The 18,547-nt window shown below is 44.2% G+C and overlaps 1 protein-coding gene across 5 annotated transcripts in view; it reads right to left on the bottom strand.

Moving 5' to 3' along the window:
* Window positions 1-18,547, bottom strand: part of ANO2 (anoctamin 2) — a 339,770-nt gene that overhangs the window by 223,118 nt on the left and 98,105 nt on the right. For all 5 annotated transcript variants that reach the window (XM_040462871.1, XM_040462873.1, XM_040462872.1 and 2 more), the window contains 3 exons: window positions 14,043-14,194; window positions 11,082-11,136; window positions 8,574-8,625 (listed from right to left, as the gene is read on the bottom strand). In XM_040462871.1, the coding sequence (XP_040318805.1) occupies window positions 8,574-8,625; window positions 11,082-11,136; window positions 14,043-14,194 (259 nt within the window). The remainder of the gene's footprint in view (window positions 1-8,573; window positions 8,626-11,081; window positions 11,137-14,042; window positions 14,195-18,547) is intronic.

Raw genomic sequence — 18,547 nt, 5'->3', positions numbered from 1 at the left:
CACACACACACACACACACACACACACACACACACACACACACACACAGTCTGGCTCGGCAAATCCTGTGTGGGATTTGGAGAGCCAGGGCTTTTCGAGGTACACCAGGGGTTTTGGATGCCAATGGACCATGGCCACACCTAAGCAATGTCATCCAGGGCTTCGGGCAAAGGAATGATGTAGGAATGCAATCTTTTCTCCCAACCATGCTAGCCAGTGGTCCTGAATCCTCCCTGCCCTTACCTCCCCCCATTGTCTTCTCCCATGGTCTTTGAGGTCCGTAAACATCATACCACCTCAAGTCCTGGCTATGGCCCAGGACCTGCTCAGTGTGAATTTATAGAAGAGCCAGTCCCCTGTCTAAGCCCAGCTGGCTCTTTTTTTTTTTTTTTTTTTAATGTTTATTTTTGAGAGAGAGAGAGAGAGAGAGACAGAGAGAGACAGAGATAGAGACCATGAGCAGGGAAGGGGCAGAGAGAGAGGGAGACACAGAATCCAGAGCAGGTTCCAGGCTCTGAGCTGTCAGCCCAGAGCCCGACACAGGGCTTGACCCCACAAACTGAGAGATCATGACTGAGCTAAAGTCGGATGCTTAACCGACTGAGCCACCCAGGCGCTCCAAGCCCAGCTGGCTCTTATGGAAAGGAGACCATGTTGTTCCTTTGAATCAAAGTCTATGAAATGCTGGACCTGGAATTAGAAGCTTCAAGCACACTGTGGGGCCTCTATGTTACAAGGGGAGAAAGAAATGGGTCCAGTGAGGGAATGTGACTTGACCTAAGTTTCTCAATTTGCTCGTCCCAGAACTGAAATGCCACCTGCTTCTCCAGTCTTGCTGGGCATGTGCCTATCCTCCTTTTGCTCCTTCTAGAGACACACTCACCCCTTCTCTATCTGACATGAATGGGCTCCCTTGCTCTCTGGCTTTCCATTGGGTTCAGCAGGTCAGAGGGAATTGGGACCCCTGACCTCCTCCCTGAATAGTCACCTGCTTGTCCTAATGGGTCTCCTCTACCCAGTTCTGTCCATCCATGTTCCAGTAACCTTTCTCTCACCTCATGGATCTGGAGCTAGGAACAGCTTTACTGCTCTAATTCCAGGCATCCCCAACTCCCTATCCACACCTTTATAAATGGTATCTCAATATTTCTACCTTAAATTATCCTATTTTGAGAGTGTCATTTGTTCCTGTTGGGACCCTGATTCTCGGGAGTAGCTTCCATCATGTCTCCTGTATTATTTGCTCTCCTTGTATGCATCTGTCTTTCCAGACAGCCACGGTGGCAGCCTATTTCCTCTTCTCCTCAAATATTACCTCATATGTAAGCCCCATAGGAGCAGGGATTTGTGTCTGTTGTGTCTGGTTGATTCACTACTCTATTCTTTAGATATGAATGATATCTATATCATCAATAAATATATCAATAAATATCCATTGAGTAAATGAATGGATGCTACACTGGGAAGACCTCAGCTTCCATTTCTCTGTGAAACCTTTCCCAGATAAATTCATCCATTTATTCATTAACTTAATTGAACTTAATTTAATTAATTTAAAGAGAACTGAAGAAGAGCCAGGGTACCTGGGTTCTAAATCTGGCTCTAAATCTCTGATCTTGGGCACCCTGTTAATTTCTCAGTTGTGAAATTACGTAATATTTGCTGACCCTACTTTGCACGGTGGCTTCAAGGATCACATGAGAAATAAGTGTGAAAGTGCACATGTGCAAGGGGTCCTTATTATTCTGGTTACAATAATACCTTATGTGTTCAGAGAGCTCTTATCTGCTTATCTCAGTTGTCACAACAGAGAGCCCAGAAGAAAGAAAAAGTACCCCAATCTCACAAAACCCATTCTCTAATGTTGCATGCCGTAACCACAGCAGAATCCTCAGACCCTCCCTCAATGCATTTTCTCTCTTTGCTCCAAATTCTAATAAGCTGCTTTTTCTGTCTCCCAAACAGCAAAAACTGAAAAAGCAGAATTCAGAGAAGGAGGTTACCAGAGTCAAAAATTCAAGATATCACAGAGTATGGGGCAAAGAACCCTAACAATACTTTGGGAATCCTCGAGGAAACATTTTAAAAATTGATGTTATTTTTTTAAATTTTTATGTAATATTTATTTGTTTTTGAGAGACAAAGTGAGAGACAGAACATGAACATGGGAGGGGCAGAGATCGGGAGACAGAATCTGAAGCAAGCTCCAGGCTCTGAGCTGTCAGCGCAGAGCCCGACGCAGGGCTTGAACTCACGGACCGCGAGATCATGACCTGAGCTGAAGTCGGACGCTTAACCGACTAAGCCACCCTAAAAACTTCTGTTCTTAGTGATGACCCTGAACCATCCAAAAAAAGTTACATATGCATTTACATAGAAGATATACCTTGATCTATTCTACATAAGAAAGCAGAGAATAGCATGAGAGATTTTAGAAAAATTTCTGTACCGGGGCGCCTGGGTGGCGCAGTCGGTTAAGCGTCCGACTTCAGCCAGGTCACGATCTCGCGGTCCGTGAGTTCGAGCCCCGCGTCGGGCTCTGGGCTGATGGCTCAGAGCCTGGAGCCTGTTTCCGATTCTGTGTCTCCCTCTCTCTCTGCCCCTCCCCCGTTCATGCTCTGTCTCTCTCTGTCCCCAAAATAAATAAACGTTGAAAAAAAAAATTTAAAAAAAAAAATTTCTGTACCAAAAGATGTTGCTGAGGATATTAAGAGCTAAACCACTAACCATACTCCCCTTTCACTTGGTTCAAGGTCAAATTTGCAGCCCCAACTGTAGGAACTATAGGCCCTTATGGTTTAAATATTTGTATTCCATTTCCCCCCTAGTTTTGACATTCTATTTTAATTTGTGTTTTTCCTGGTTCTTATTTCTTTATTTATTTATATTATGCTGTTTTATTGTTTTTCTTGTAAGCCACCTCAGAAATTTTGTGGAACAAGACGGGAATATAAATAATTCCATACATGCAACTCATATACAGCTTCATGCTTTGCAAAACTAGGCTCTCAAAAAAAAAAAAAAAAAGTATTTTCTACAAAGAAAAAAGTGATAATACTAAATGACCAGGAGTGTGTCTGAGTTACTATTATCTTTAGCATATTTTCCAGCTTTGATTCCAGTCTTTCTTATTTTTGCCATCTTCTAATTCCCTTTGTAATTGGGTACAATGGCAAAGGAATGAAGCTTTGTGAACTGGCCACAATAATGACCATATAAAAAGTAATTCCAGGGGTGAAGGATCAAGAAAAATACCTTGGAAAACAATTCCAAGCACCGTCCTGTTCTCCCTGTTCTCTTCTTTTTATGAGGCAGATTCCTCTGGAGGAATCTAAGTCAATTCTAGTCATTTGTGCTTCTCTATAAAACCAGAGAGAAGGGCAATAAAATCAAAATTTACCCCATGGCTCAAAGGGCCATATTATCTTGAGGCCTCTGAGTGTCATTACATTCCTCATTTTTTCTGATCTTCTAAGTAAGATGGTACATTGGCCAAAGAGCTTAAGGGGAACTTGACTTTCCAACACAGAAGACAAACAACTTGAAAATCAGCCTGGGGGTTCTCTTCTGCTGGGAAGCAGAGAAGTTCAGTCATATGTCCCTTGTTACAAAGCTAGTAAATCAGCAGCAGCTACTGCTGAACTAACAGACTCTTGGATGGGGGTTAGGGCTTCAATGTTATGGATCGGGGGGTGGGGTGACACAAACATCAAGTTCATAACAGGTAACTATTAAGAGGTTTGGATTTTATCTAAGGGAAATGTGGATCTATTTTGTCATTTCAAGCAGACCAGTGAAATAATCAGATATGCATTTTAAGAAGCTCACACGGGCTGTTAATTTTACGTTATAGGTTAAAAATGGGTAAAACTAGGGTTAAGAAGACCTTTTAGTGGTTGGGATAATAAATTCAAGAAAAAACACAGTTGATACAGAGTAGGATAATGGCTGTAAAGACTCAAATTGTGTCTAGGGGCACCTGGGTGGCTCAGTCCATTGGGCAACCGACTTCGGCTGAAGTCATGATCTCACAGTCCATGGGTTTGAGCCCCGCGTCGGGCTCTGTGCTGACAGCTCAGAGCCTGGAGCCTGCTTTGGATTCTGTGTCTCCCTTTCTCTCTGCACCTCCCTGGTTGCACGCTGTCTCTCTCTCTCTCCAAAATAAATAAATATTAAAAAAATAAATAAAAAGAGTCAAATTGTGCCTATTTCATAGATGTTCACAAGATCAACCCAATAGCACTTTGTTACAGTTCCAGGCTTGAGAAATTAAGAACTAAAGTTCACTGAAATTTGGGGTACATGGATGAGAGCTGGGTTGTCCCCCCAAAGGGAAGTCTGTATTTTTTTGATTTACGTTGTGCTTGAGGTTCCTTCAGAGCATCTGCATGAAGACACAGAGTGTGTAGTTAGACACTTTGTTCTGAGAATCTAGAGAAAATATAATTCATCACTTCATTTTTATAATGCCCATGCTTAAAGTACAGAAATCAACAATGGGTTCCCCCCACACACAACTGGTAAAATCTGCCAGATATTTATTTATTTTTTATTTTTTAAATTTTTTTAATATGAAATTTATTGTCAAATTGGTTTCCATACAACACTCAGCGCTCATCCCAACAGGTGCCCTCCTCAATGCCCATCACCCACTTTCCCCTCCCTCCCACCCCCCATCAACCCTCATTTTATTCTCAGTTTTTAAGAGTCTCTTATAGTTTGACTAACAATGGGGCTTTAAAATTTATTTGTATAGTGAGTTGTTTAAAGTTTAACTTAAATTATATTAGAATAGCACTAAAGAAGAGGCTTTATAATATGTTAACCTCAGTTTTCCTTCATTTTCAGCATTTTGTAAGTGCAGGAAAACTGAGGCTAACAGACACAATACAGCCTACCAAAATCTAACCAAATTTAGTAGAGACAGAACTTGAACTCATTTCTCCACGTTTCCCTGCCAAGACCCCTAGCAGAAGTACCTGGGTGTTTTAGGACCTAAGGTTCAATATATGTTAAAAGAAGGTAGGCTCTCCCTTCCAATTCAAATGCCTATAAATCAGTGGCCAGATGGCTACTGCTTCTGTAGTAATAGACTTTAAAGATTCAACCTAATTCCACCTCTAGTTCACAGCATCCCAAAGGTATTGGACATAAGATTTGGAGCAAAGAAACCCAAGTTCTAGACCCATCTGACAATGACTCAGTATGTGACCCTGGACAAGTCACATGTCATCTCTGTCCCCATTTGTAGAATTACTGACATGCCAACTTTCCCCTGAGCTACGAAATGAATACTGGATAATTTACGTTGATACTCAGACACACACACATGGAAGTTAATTGCTTCCACCTCTGTGTTCCCTCTGCACTCTGTACATGTCTCTATAGTTGTACCTAGCAGATTAGCTCATAATTTTTTATTTACATGACTGTCTGCATAGCTAAACTAAGAGCCCTCAAGGCTAGAAATTAGGTCACATTCATCTTGGCATCTCTCAGTTTCTATAACATCATTTGACACAGACAAGGTGCTCAATAAATGTTTTCTGAATGACAAAAAAGAAATTTTTGAAAACTACTCAACACAACAAAATTCTTAAGAAGTTTGATTTGAGACATCACCAAAAAATTCATATCCTCAAATGAAAAAGAAAAAAAAACTTCAGTGTTAAAGTAGAGGATCCCTAATGGCCTTTTGACAACCCAGAGATGGTCTCTCAAAATAAACTTCAGTTCTCAAGGACTTCCTAGTTTACAAGACAAACTAACAGCTCAATCTTCCCAAAGACTCTGCAAGATAGATGTTACTATCCCACTTTACATCCAAGGAAACTGAGTTGCAGAGAATTTATTTGTCCATAGTTACAATTACCAGCAATCGCTGTGGGCTAACAGGCTAGGCATGTTTAATTAATTTGCTAAACCAAATTCATGGGCTAGAATGTGCAAGGCAGACAGCTAGGTGCACTGGGGCATAGGAGATGATTCAACACACTTCAAGGACTGTTTGGGAGCCTAGGCCATGGACATAGCAATCAGCAAGAAAGAGACTGAATTTGGTGGGAGTTCCAAGGACAGGGCATTGGAAGAACCCATGGGACAGCCATGTTTGGTCTGGGGATGGGCATGGGGGGATGGGGGGAGGACATTCAGGTGAAGGGAACCATGTGAGCAAAAACAGAGAAGACAGTGGTCACAATAACAGGAAGAGAAGCAGGAGAGAGAGGAAGAGAGGGGGAATTAGAAATGGACATTTGATATACTGATTTTAAGGTTCTGGTGAACATCTCAGTGGAGATATCCATCTGTCAGTTGGAAATGTTGGGCTAGAATTAGTGAGAGAAGTGGGAAATAGAAATACATGGTTCCTAGTCATCTGTATACAGAGAAAAGTAAGGAGGCCAAGGGAATACGGAGAAGAAAACATCTAAAATCTAGGAGAAGGATGAAGAACCAAAGAAAGTGTGGCCCATGAGGCAGAAATAGAATGGCAGCAGAGGGGCACCTGGGTGGCTCAAGTATTAAGCATCCCACTCTTGACCTCGGCTCCGGTCATGATCTCATGGTTCATGGGATCAAGCCCTACATCGGGCTCTGTGCTGTCAGTGCAAAGCCTGTTTGGGATTCTCTCTCTCCCTCTCTCTTGCCCCTCCCCTGCTCATACTCACTCTCTCTCTATAGATATAGATATAGATATAGATATAGATATAGATATAGATATAGATATCTAAAATATATATGTGTGTATATATATATATTTTTTAATTTTTATTATTTTTTTTAAGAGTGGCAGCAGATCAGTACAGCAGTAGCACCTTCCTGGATATCAACTCTCAGAGGATGAAGGTCCATAAAGAAGGTGTGGAAGGATGTGTAGGAGGTTAAAGAAGAGGAAGACTAAGAAAAAGGCCATGAAATGTGGGAATTGGAAGTCACCCATGACATCTGAGGGAGAAGGTTTGGTCAAATTGAGGATGGTCTGACAGGATAAAAGGCAGATTAATGGAGCTGAGGAGTGAACTGGTCAAGAAATGAGGTAAATTCAAGAATTCTGATAGAAGTCATGAGAAAATATAAAATACATTCTAAGATCTCTTGACTCTTCTGGTTGTCCTTGGAACCAAGGAAAAATGGCTGCTCTAAGTGGGGGCTTCAGTCCTTCCATGGAATCAAGCTGGGCTAATTAATTACCTCCCTCACTCATGTCCTGACCTCATCAGTACCATGTTCCAGACACAAAACACCACATGCAAGACTTGACTTTCAAAAACTAGAGTGTTATTTGGGATTTTGTACAAGATGAATATATCAACGCAGCCCGTCATCATAAATTGCCCCCTCGAGAAGTTCTGCACTAGACTAAAGGCACTATCACTATATAAAACCTGTTCTGGTTCCTTCTCCAGGACTACTCCCTTGGTATTAAGGCAGCTTATGAGTCCCCCCGCAAAACTCTCCAATGCTACCTTTATTATCATTAGCACTGTTGTGATTTCTTGGCTTGATTGACTACATTATTCACTAGACTTGCCTCTAAATGACTTTGAACTCTTTAACTCAAGGCTGCCTCAAAAGCCAAAGATTTGCCACCCCAGAGTGTATTTTGAAGGAATTTCTCCCAAAGGTTTCAAAAGCCATTCTGAGTGCTGGTAGCTGCTCTGGAAAGAGCTCTGGCCTGCAGAGTGATTCCTGTGGAAAGGACGCGTGCTTGTGCTCATAAGCTCCCATCTCCACCTCAGCCAATTTGTGTGTCTTCCGCAAAGTTCTCCAGCATCAGTTGGCCTGCCCTATTGGCTCCCAAATGCTGACGTTCCTACTGCAAAGACTAATACACTCAAGTTTCAAAAACAAATCACCAAGGGAACAGATTCAGCCACATTCGGTGACAGGAACACTGAACTCAGGAGCTGCACCTTCAGACTAACGTGTGACCTCCCTGCAGGAGGTCGGCTCCTTCACACATAAAGGGAGAAGGCTGCACTAAAGGGTCTCTGAGATGCCTTTCTTCTTAAAAACTAAATAAATTGAGGTGCCTGGGTGGCGCAGTCAGTTAAGCGTCCGACTTCAGCCAGGTCACGATCTCGCAGTCCGTGAGTTCGAGCCCCGCGTCAGGCTCTGGGCTGATGGCTCAGAGCCTGGAGCCTGTTTCCGATTCTGTGTCTCCCTCTCTCTCTGCCCCTCCCCTGTTCATGCTCTGTCTCTCTCTGTCCCAAAAATAAATAAACGTTGAAAAAAAAATTTTTTTTAAAAAACTAAATAAATAAACTAAACCTGCCATGTTTGGGTGATTATTAAAACCTTGTATAGGTTGTGGAGACAGGGATGAAGGTCTGGGAGAAGTTACAGCAATCTGGGGAACACCCCTGCCCCCACAAGATGGGGTGCTGCTGCTCCTGGAAAGCAAGCAGGACCCCTGGCCCTGAGTGCAAGCAGCCTCCCCTCCTCCATGGGGGTGTCTGTTTGTTCTGTTCTTCATTGCCCCCCATACCCTGCAGCAAGCTGCAGAGAGGACAGCTCTGGCACCGTGGCAGCCCATCAGCACTGGGCCCGTGGGCGGCAGAGGGGGTCCTTACCCATTGTGTTGTTAGCCCGAGAACAGGCTGTGCGCTTCAGGATCTCGTGCACCTGAAACAGACAAGAGCAGGGCTGTGAGCACCATGACCGTGTGTGCCACCATGGGAGGGGGCGGGCAGGGGACCAGGCAACTGGACCCACTTCCAGAGAGGGGGAAGCCAAGCATATGCCAAGCTCATGCACTGCACATCAAACCTGTTCGAACTTGAGTGCTTTGAGGAAGCAAAGAACCTAAGTCCCTCGCACGCACACTATCCCCTTCGCCCTACCCCAAAAACATAAAGGCTGTATATGGACTGCAGTTACAGGAAGTAAGGAAAACATGCCAGGGAGCCCAGACCCACATGCTTCAGGAGGGCTTGGGAGGGAGTGCTGGGGCCAGAACGTCCAGGGAAGGGGAAGAGGAGGGTGTCCTGTCCGCCAACCCTGAGTAGCACCACGCTGGGGAAAGCCCGGGATGAGCAGGCCGCTGAATCCAGTTCCAGGCCCAGCTCCTAGCCAAGGGGTCCTGAGCAAACCTCCCTGAGGGCCCTGACAGTCCCTGGCCTTCTCTGTAATGAAGCTGACTCACAGAGCTGTTCTAAGAAAACATGAAAGTGCTTTGTAAACTCATAGAGGGCCACATACATCTTGCTCATTGTTACTATTATTTCTCTGTTTTTTTCCTGAGTCCTCATCTTGTCTCCCCAGTCAGACACTGCCTCAAGACTCCTTGTCTCGGAGCACTTCTGGGGCACATACCAGGCTCTCAGCCCAATGACGACTGTATGGCAAAATAGGCCAACAGAGCCCTGGACGTGGGACTTGCAGGGAAATGTCTCTCACATGTGAGGGAGGGCTGCAGAGGAAACAGTGACTGGCCAGCTAGTGCCCTCCAAAGGGTCCCAAGCCTGTGCCCAACTATAAAGAGGTTCCCAGCAAGGAAGTCTGCTCTGGGACAAATAGCTGGGGTGCTAGGACACCTATAAAGAAGGGGCACAGGGATGCCATATACAGATACGAGCAGGTTCCTCAGACAATAGTCCAGGGCAGAGTAGACCCCAAGGCAAAACTCAAAGGCTCTTTTCTACCCCTTCTCACTATGCGGGGGGGGGACTAGGGAAAGGGAGAAGCTTCCAGAATGAGAGCTGAATGAGAGAAGCGTGTTCCTGCATCATCATTCACACTCCCATATTCCAGCCACAGACCTAGAGCGAGTGGAAAATAAATAACTTCCAGCACTATGGGGCCCAAGAATGTTTAATTCACTTACAATACTGTGCAGTAATTCGACAGCAATAATAATTAGGAACAGCATTTATATGACATTGACTATTTTACAAGTACTTTGCAATTATTTGGTAATCTCCACAACACCCTATAACTCCCCCATAGACATGAGACCCAAGCCACAGGGCGATTTAAACAGCTTGTAATAGCATCAACAAAAAAATGGGAAGTTTATGCCTTTTTCCATAGGATGATAACTCATGTACTCATTTTAACCTTCCTAAAACACTAGGCTAAGGAACCTGAGGTGTTTTCTTCCCCAACCTGTGAGCAAAGAGTCAGGGAGGGCCATGTTTTCAGTGTGCCTTAGAAATGTTTTGTAGCTTCCTCTAATCACCTGTCACTTCTCATCCTTCTGATCACCCTGCTGACTTGGAAGTCCTTCTACTACCTGACCCTTACTTCTCCTCTGTTGAAACTTAAGTTCTTTCCTAGGGTACAATGGAAACACACTGCCATTGTTTCCACTGTGGCATACGTAAGTGAGCAGCTTTTCTTGGGTCCCTCTTTTTCTCCTCTGTCTATATGCTGAATGCTCTCCAGGCAGATAGACAATAAATGGACCAGAGCATGGAGACACGCTACAGCTCAGATGGAGGCCACGGGGCACAGGCCATACACAGATTTTCGTCAGAATCCATCATCATGCAAAAGCCAAAGCCTTGATTTCAAAAGGAAAAAAAAAAAAAAATAGTAGAAGAACAGCTACAGTCATGAATTTTGGCTTTCTATTGAATGGGCTGGGAATTTTATTCTTGAACAAACTGGCTAGTTCTAGCATCCCCTGTGATATAAATGCACAACACTCCTTAGAGGGTAAAAGAAACACAGTAGCCCCGCCACGGGTCCTCATTCAGACACTAGTGATCTGTATGAATTTTTTCAATCCACTGCCTCTTAGAGCCTCAGTTTCCCCAACTGTCAAGCAAGGGGGTCACCTGATTAGCTGAAAGACCCCACCAGCTCAGACATTTCCTGTTTTTGTGATTCCAAATGGCCAAGGTGGAGAATCCTTAAGAGAAGAGACTTCTCTCAGCCTCTAAGTGAGGGGATCTGTTTGCTATTCCTTTTGCCACTAAGATTGGGAAGCTCCTGGATCCGCCCCTTGGTTGCTAGGCAACCCCAAGCAAAGGATGATGGGAGGTAGCAGGAAGAGCAAGAGAAGGCCCTACCACACTGGGTACCCAGCCTTCCCCTTATTCTAGAACCCACCACCCGTAGTTGACCTGTGTACTTACGATGCGGCTACGGGTGGCATTATCAAAGAAGGTGTCCTTGTCATGGATGTTGTACCTGGAGACACCAAGAAAACAGAAGGTCAACTCATTTTATGACCCTTGTCCTGAGACCACTGTCACCTCAGGCCAGAGCAAACCTTGAGAAAGCAACACAGCAAGATGTGTGAGACACACATATTCACACATGCTCACACACACACAGTGTTTATAATTTTTTTTGACCTAGTAATTGTGAGAACTGATCACAGAAATGAATCCTAGGAAATATAAATTCAATAGAAGAATAAAGTTCCATAAATAAAAATGTTCGTTGCAAAGTTACTGACAATAAGGATAGTGGACATAAAATGAAATTCCAAAATCAACAGGGTGGATTATCATGCAGTCACTGGAAATTATAATTATGAGAACATCCTAAGTAGAAAATTTTAGACTGACAGGAAAATATTATACTATGATATGTTTTAAACATGAAAGTATGTAGAAAGGATTCCTGTGTATGGACAAAGAGAGTAAACAATATAACAACCACCAGAAAGAGTATAGTTTCCTGGTACTGGGATGATAAGGCTTTGTTTTTCAAACTTTCATTTAATATTGTCACTACTGTCACATCAGTTAGCTACCAAACTCTTAATTATGGAAGGCCCGCATCTGTCCTCCACTTCACACTGTGACCTTTTCGCTAAAAAGAACACCTGTGTAGATCTGACTGTGCTCAGGGTGCAGATGCCTGGAATGTGCTCCCAGCTCCCCCGGAGCCCCCGTCACTTGGGTGCATGTGTTTCCTAGTAACCAATGAAGAGTAGAACATGATAGTAGGTAGACCATTGCTCTAACAATTCAGAGGATGGAGAGCTTATTTTGGGCGGGAAGGACAGAAGATTCTTCCAGATGGAGGTGTCTAGGAACTGGATTTGAAGGGTCACAGGCACTGAATGAATGGAGATGCATGGGAGATGGCAGTTCAGATGCCAGCACCAGCATGCAGACCCAAGGAAGGGGAAGCATGGAAGAGACACAGAGCACCAAAAAAAAACCAAAAAACCAAAAACCCCAGCAGCCAGTAGGTCAATGTGCCAGTCCCAGTCCCAGTTCAGCCACTTAATGCTGTGTGAACTTGAACAGATCCCCGACCTTAGTTTCCTCTCTATGAGACACCATTATATCTGAATGGCCACCTCCTGAGGCAGGGTGACATTGTGACTTATGCTAAATACATCTTTTAGTCTTCATCCAGGGCTCGCGACTCATAGCTCCCAAATTCCTTGGAATTTTCTGAACAATAAGGGCAATGGGCACATGTTTTGTCATAATACTTGGTCTCCTGTCCTCAGTTCCTGAAATCATTTTCAGAGCCATAAAGGTGAAATGGGTGTCTTGTTATTCCTAACAAGCCTCTTTCAGCCACAACTAGGCTTTTATCAATGAGCTGGTTTTTGGAAATCCCCTAAAGGTGGAAGGGAGGTGGGGGAGAGAGAGCTGATTGCCAGAGGAACCAACCTTGAATAGAGGGTGGAACTTTCAGTCCCACCCCTGATTTCTGGGGAGGTGAGAGGGGTTAGAGGTTAAATCAGTAGCCAATGGCCTGTGATTTAATCAACCATGGCTACATAAGGAAGCCTCTAGAAAAACCCCAAAGGAAAGGGCTTGCAGAGTACCCAGGCTGGGGAACTAGGATGCCTCCATGTGCCCCCATGGCAGGCCCCAAGCTTCACAAAGACACAAACACCTTCATTCAGAACCTCACTTTATGTATCTCTTCATCTGGCCATTGATTCATATCCTTTGTAATATATTAGTAATCTAGTGAGTAAATCAGTTTTCTGAGTTCTGTAAGCTCCTCTAGCAAGTTAATCAAACCTGAAGAGGAGGTCATGGGAACCTCTGATCTACAGCCAGCCAGTCAGAAGCACAGGGAACACCTTGGACTTGTGATTGGCATCTGAGGTGGAGGGCAGTCTTGTTGCACTGAGCCCTCAACCTGGGAAATGTAATGTTCTCCAAGGGTAGGTGGTGTCAGAACTGTGTCGAATTGCAGGATGTCAAAGAATTCCTTGGTGGATGGGAAGACCGGCACACACATTGGAATTGGTGACCAGAATTGGGACCAGAATCATGAGGGGAATAATGATTCAATGAGAAAATACGTGCAAAACAAACAGTAAATACATGTGTATTGAATTATTATCTAATACGGCAAAAAATGGGTAGGAGATGTTATCCAATCAACACCAGAAACACAGCTTTGGGAATGCCATCTCCCCAAAAGGGACAGATTCTTCTATCTCCTCTACCTATCTTTGGTCCTTGCTTTCCCTCTCTTAATCCTGACACTCTTATTCTCCCATCAGCACCTACAACAGAACTGATGCTTGCCTGCTCCATCTCTCACTTCCCAACCATGACTCATTCTTCCAAAGGTTTCCCAAATGGCCATCCCTGTGAAGAGCTCTTATCCCGCCCCCCTCCCTAGGGGGGATCTGGGTGGGCATCTCTTCAGAGTCAGTGGGTACATGAGTATGCAGATGGGAATACAAAAATCCAGAAACTTTATTCTCCTTCTCTCTGGTTTATCACAATATGTTGAAACCCTATTAGACTAGGAACTGGGCAGAATGGTTTCCTCACAGAAGGTAAACAGGTATCTGACCATTTTCTCACTGAACCCCAAAGTTTATGGCTCTGTGCTCCATGATTTTCCATCCATCATGCAACATGACTAAAATGGTGGGTGCTCCATGAGCCACTGGACACATGTTGGGGAGTTCTTTGGGATAATCTCATTTAGGGAAGGGGATTCAGAAAGCAGATGCAGGGAACATTTCACCATGAGAGTATGCCTCCTCCCCTATCTCCCAGGCTGTGGGGCACTCATTGTGGGAGCTGAGACACTGAGTGGTATTTGATTTCCCTTCCCATCCCCTGCCACATCCCTACCCCAACAGCTCCCATACTTACAGATACATTTTCTCCCTGGAGAATGGGTAGGAGAGATTTTTCATCTTGTTGTTACTGTGCTCTGGAACTCTAGGCTTCAGGGGCGAGCTCAGCTTCTGCAGAAGCTCGTTGAACTTCTTCGTGATGCTGCCTTCTGATTTGATCTCATACATCTACAAAAGGCAAAGCCACAGGCCTAAAAAGGAGACCGCATCCAACCGAGAGAAGAATGACTACAACCACAGCTGCACGGGGCACCAAACCCCCAGCGAGGGACACTCTGGAAAGAGGAGGAGACTGGGAGAGACAAGTGGAGCCCTCCCTTCCCTGCTGCTTTCACAAAGGTGTGGTCTCTCGACCCCGTCTCAGTCATCTCTGCGGATGGAGTAACCAATGCAGAGAAACCAGCGAGGAGGCCAAATTTGCTATATGACTTTGTTACATCATCTTAAGAGAAACAGAAGACCTACTATGTGACAGTTGCCATACTAAGTGCTCCACACAAATTAGCTCCAATACACACAGAAACCCAGCTCAGTAAATACTACTCTCATACTATGAGGAGGAAATTAAGGCTCAGAAAGGTGCAATGAGCCAACAAAGGTCACACAGATAGTAACTGAGTTGACAGCTTGGATTTAACTCATGTCAACCTAGTCAAAGTCTGTACTCTGCAACTACACCATGCCCCACATCACTTTCTTTGTGTGTTCCTCTTGGGAATTAGCTGATAAATGAGTCTGTTTTCAAAGTACTAAACCTCTAGAAAATACCTGCCTTGAGTAAGATACAGAGTTAGTATCAAGATAATTATTGATATATATATAGTACACATAGCTTTTTATAATGCATAGGGTGTTTTTGCATACATTACAGATCTTGTTCTTTTTAATTAATAGATGTAGTCCTTGAGACATGGAGGCTGCACTTACAGCAGAGCTGTGACAGATTAAAGGTGGCCACAAATTTCTCATACAAATTTGCCTTTCAAGAAGCACTATTCTGTTCCCACCCTCTTAAATCTGAGTGGGCTCTGTAGATGCTTAATCAGTACAGCAGAAGAGACACTCTGCTGGTTGCATCCTCTAGAAGACAGGCAGCTTCTGTTTGGTTTGCCTTTGTCTCAAAGTCCGGAGCCACCAGGAAGAAGTCCATGGGAAGGTAAGAGCATTCGCTCAGAAAGACAAAGGACTTAAGCTGGACCCAGCCTTTCAGCTGCCTGGCCATGCATCAGCCATATGAAGGAAGTCTTCTTGGACCTTCCTGTCCAGGTCAACCCCCAGCTAAATTCCACCAAGGGACACAACTCAATACCACATGAGTGGAAGAATCATCCAGCCCAGCTCTGCTCAAGTTCCTAACCATAAACTCATAAGAAAGGAAAAAGTGACTATGTTTTCAGCTACTACGTTTGAGCTCATTTGTCACGTTGTGCTAGAAAACCAGAACAAGGGCCAACATCCGGATCTTCTAACTTGAAAGCTGATTTTCTTCTCTATCATGACATCCATCCAGTGGCTTAAATCTAGAGAGGCAGTAAAACAGGTATGAAATAAAAGGTAGACAGAGTTAAATGCCGCAAAAGCCACACAAAGTATTTGAGGGTTCAAAGAAAGGAGACAGCACATCCAATTGAGGAATCAGAAACATGTTTCATTGGGGAATAGCATTTTTGTTGAGCTTTCACAGAAAGGTAACTTTCTCTTGCTATCATTTTGTTCTTTAATAAAATAATAAATTAGGGGGAGGGGAAGAACGTCCCCAATCTAACAACTGAAATAGAACCATGGTTTATTTCTTCTAACAAGTTTTTTGATGCATTTTGATTTTATTTCAATTACAAAATTAACACAGTTCTAGTAAACAAGCAAACCCAAACCATAAAAGTACATTAACTGTATGTGAACAGTTCAATTTCATTTCTAGCCGAATCCCACCATCCTTTCCAGAGGAAATCTCTATTAACAACTTGGAGTACGTTTCATCCTAACTTTTTCCATACACATTCCTTTCTAAATCCAACTATGATCCTGTTTCATGTATGGTTCCACAATTTGCCTGTTTCATTTAGCAATATATCACAGATATATTACCTTTCCAGGTCAGTTCACATAGAACTACCTTAATGAATGTGTAATATTACACAGCAGACATGAATCCTAATTTGTTTAGTCATTCCCCTATTGATGGGCATTTGTTTCATTTTCTACACATGCTTTATCTTGTTTGATCGCACTTCTATTAACATTATCTTATGAATAGTTTGAATGAATAAGGCTTGAACAGATGCAGGCAAAGACATTCTAGACAAACAAGAAAGTAGAAAAGTTCAAGCTGGATTGAAGAAGGGTTACATGGCCTGATTTCTTTGGAGTACCCAGATAGTGTAAACCAGGTAATAACTGGAGTATCTGAATCCCCTGGCAAAGGCTGTGTTCTTGACTATTCTACTCTACTGCTTTGTTTGCTAAAATGTGAGTTATCATGGGGGGAAAAAATAGTGTGCCACTTATAATCATGCCTCCATTGTCATTAAGTTCTTAAGCATCCTGCCAAGTCTCTCCGCACACATTGGTCACTGCAATGCAAAGAGTTCATCCCTCAGGAATCTTTGAGCCTGGAGGGATGGGGGCAGAGCAATGGCCCCCTCATGCAGTCCCAGAACACATCTCACAGGTCATTTGGGGCAGGTGCTGACCAGGCACGTGTCCTGCACTGAGATTGCAATGTGCTAATCATACCCATCACCATGTGTCTTTCAATGGCATGTGCATGGAAATTAAAGTTTCCAAACAGGAGGGAAGCTGATGGACTCTGTCTTCCAGATGCCTTGGAATGACAGACTCAGACCCACCAGGGTATTTCTTCTTTGTCCACTTCTCTCCATTACTACCTTCCCAGACTCTCCTAGTCTGGGAAGCCTTCAACCTCCCTATGAAAAAGCCTTCAATGGTTATATTGCTCTAATGATAAAGAACAAAGTTCTTAACACAGCCCATGGGACCCCACAGGAGTCCCCATAGTCCCCTGCTCACTGCACCCAACTGCTGGCCCTCTTGCAGTTTTCCCAACATTCTGAGCCCTCGACACTCTGCATCTACTCCCTGCACCCCCGCCAACTCTGTTCACACTTGATGCCTCCCTTAATCGTCACTTCCTAAAGAAAGTCCTTCCTGGCTTCCAGACAAGGTCAAGTCCTACCTTCACAGTATTTCATGGGCCCAAATTCCTCTCCTTCGTAGCACTTACTGCAGTTGTAATTTTACATTCACTTGAATGATTATTTGATTAATGTCCAGCTGCCTTACCAAACCATGATCTCCATGAAGCAGGATACCATCCAAACTGTTTCCTGTCTTTGAATGAATGAATGAATGAATGAATGAATGATAAATTTTGTGGGAAACCAGCACTGATGATGGCAGTTGCTGCCACTGGAGGAGCCCAGGCTGGGGACGGAACAGCCACAAGGTAACAGGCCTGGTAGAAATAAATGGGATTGGAGAGTCAAGCTAAAATACTAAAGACTCTGGCTGGCTGACAGCTTCCCTCCCTGTCTCCCCACCAACTGCAAAGGCACTTGGGAGCCCAGCCTCGGCAGAGGCCAGGAATGCCTGTATTCAACAGGTGCAGATTAATAACCCAGCAACCGTGTCAGGGCTTTGTTGTGGCAGAAGGTTAGCTGAGAACTTCCACGTAGTTCTTCACCCTCACCCTGCAGTGGGTCTGGTAGAGCTCACTTAGAGAAACGGGCTAAAAGGAGTAGGCACCTATGGTATGTCTTCAGAGGGACCAGGCATGGGCCCAGGATACCTTTCGACTGTTTCCTGATGGGGGTACTCCAAATCACTGAAAGCAATATCATCCGCCTCCAGGAAAAATGTAAAACGTGGAGGAGAGTCTCACCAGAAACATCAAAGTAACATCCACTCCACAGCACTGACCAAGACCCCACATGGTCATGTCCAGGCTGAAAGATCTGATCGACTTACATTGGAAAGAGATTTCCCAGACTTCAGGGGCTCGTGGGGGATGGAGCCAGACATGTACTCACAATAAAACACAGGTGGGTGAACCCATGGCACAATGCCAGGGACACATAAGCTCACAGGACAAAGGACCCTGCTCCCTGCCTGAGCATTGTACCTATTCCTGAAACTTCTTCCCTTCCTTTTCATCTGGACTACTCCTACTTCTCCTTCACCACTAGGCTTAAGGATCAACTTGCCCAGAAAAACTTCCTTGGCTGCTCACTTCTCGTCATGCTTCTTCAGTACCCTGTGAACAAGTGCCTGCGTCATGAAGTTTATCATGTTCTTCTCTAATTCTTGGCTCACTTGCCTGTCTCCCTAACTGACTATAGACTTCTGGAGAGCAGGGACCAAACCCTGTGTGCCTGGTCCACAGCAGGAACACAATAACATCTACTGAGTGCATGACCTGGGTCCTGGTCCTTGCTGACACCAAGGAGCTGTGTGACTTTAGGCAAGTCACTCTCCCTCTCAGGTTCTTCACCTCTAAAGAGA

The sequence above is a fragment of the Herpailurus yagouaroundi genome, unplaced genomic scaffold (genome assembly GCF_014898765.1).
Source record: "Herpailurus yagouaroundi ecotype Mexico unplaced genomic scaffold, PumYag 355, whole genome shotgun sequence".
Taxonomy (NCBI): domain Eukaryota; kingdom Metazoa; phylum Chordata; class Mammalia; order Carnivora; family Felidae; genus Herpailurus; species Herpailurus yagouaroundi.
Note: the sequence above shows the minus strand (reverse complement) of the source record. Positions and strands in the feature narration are given on the sequence as shown.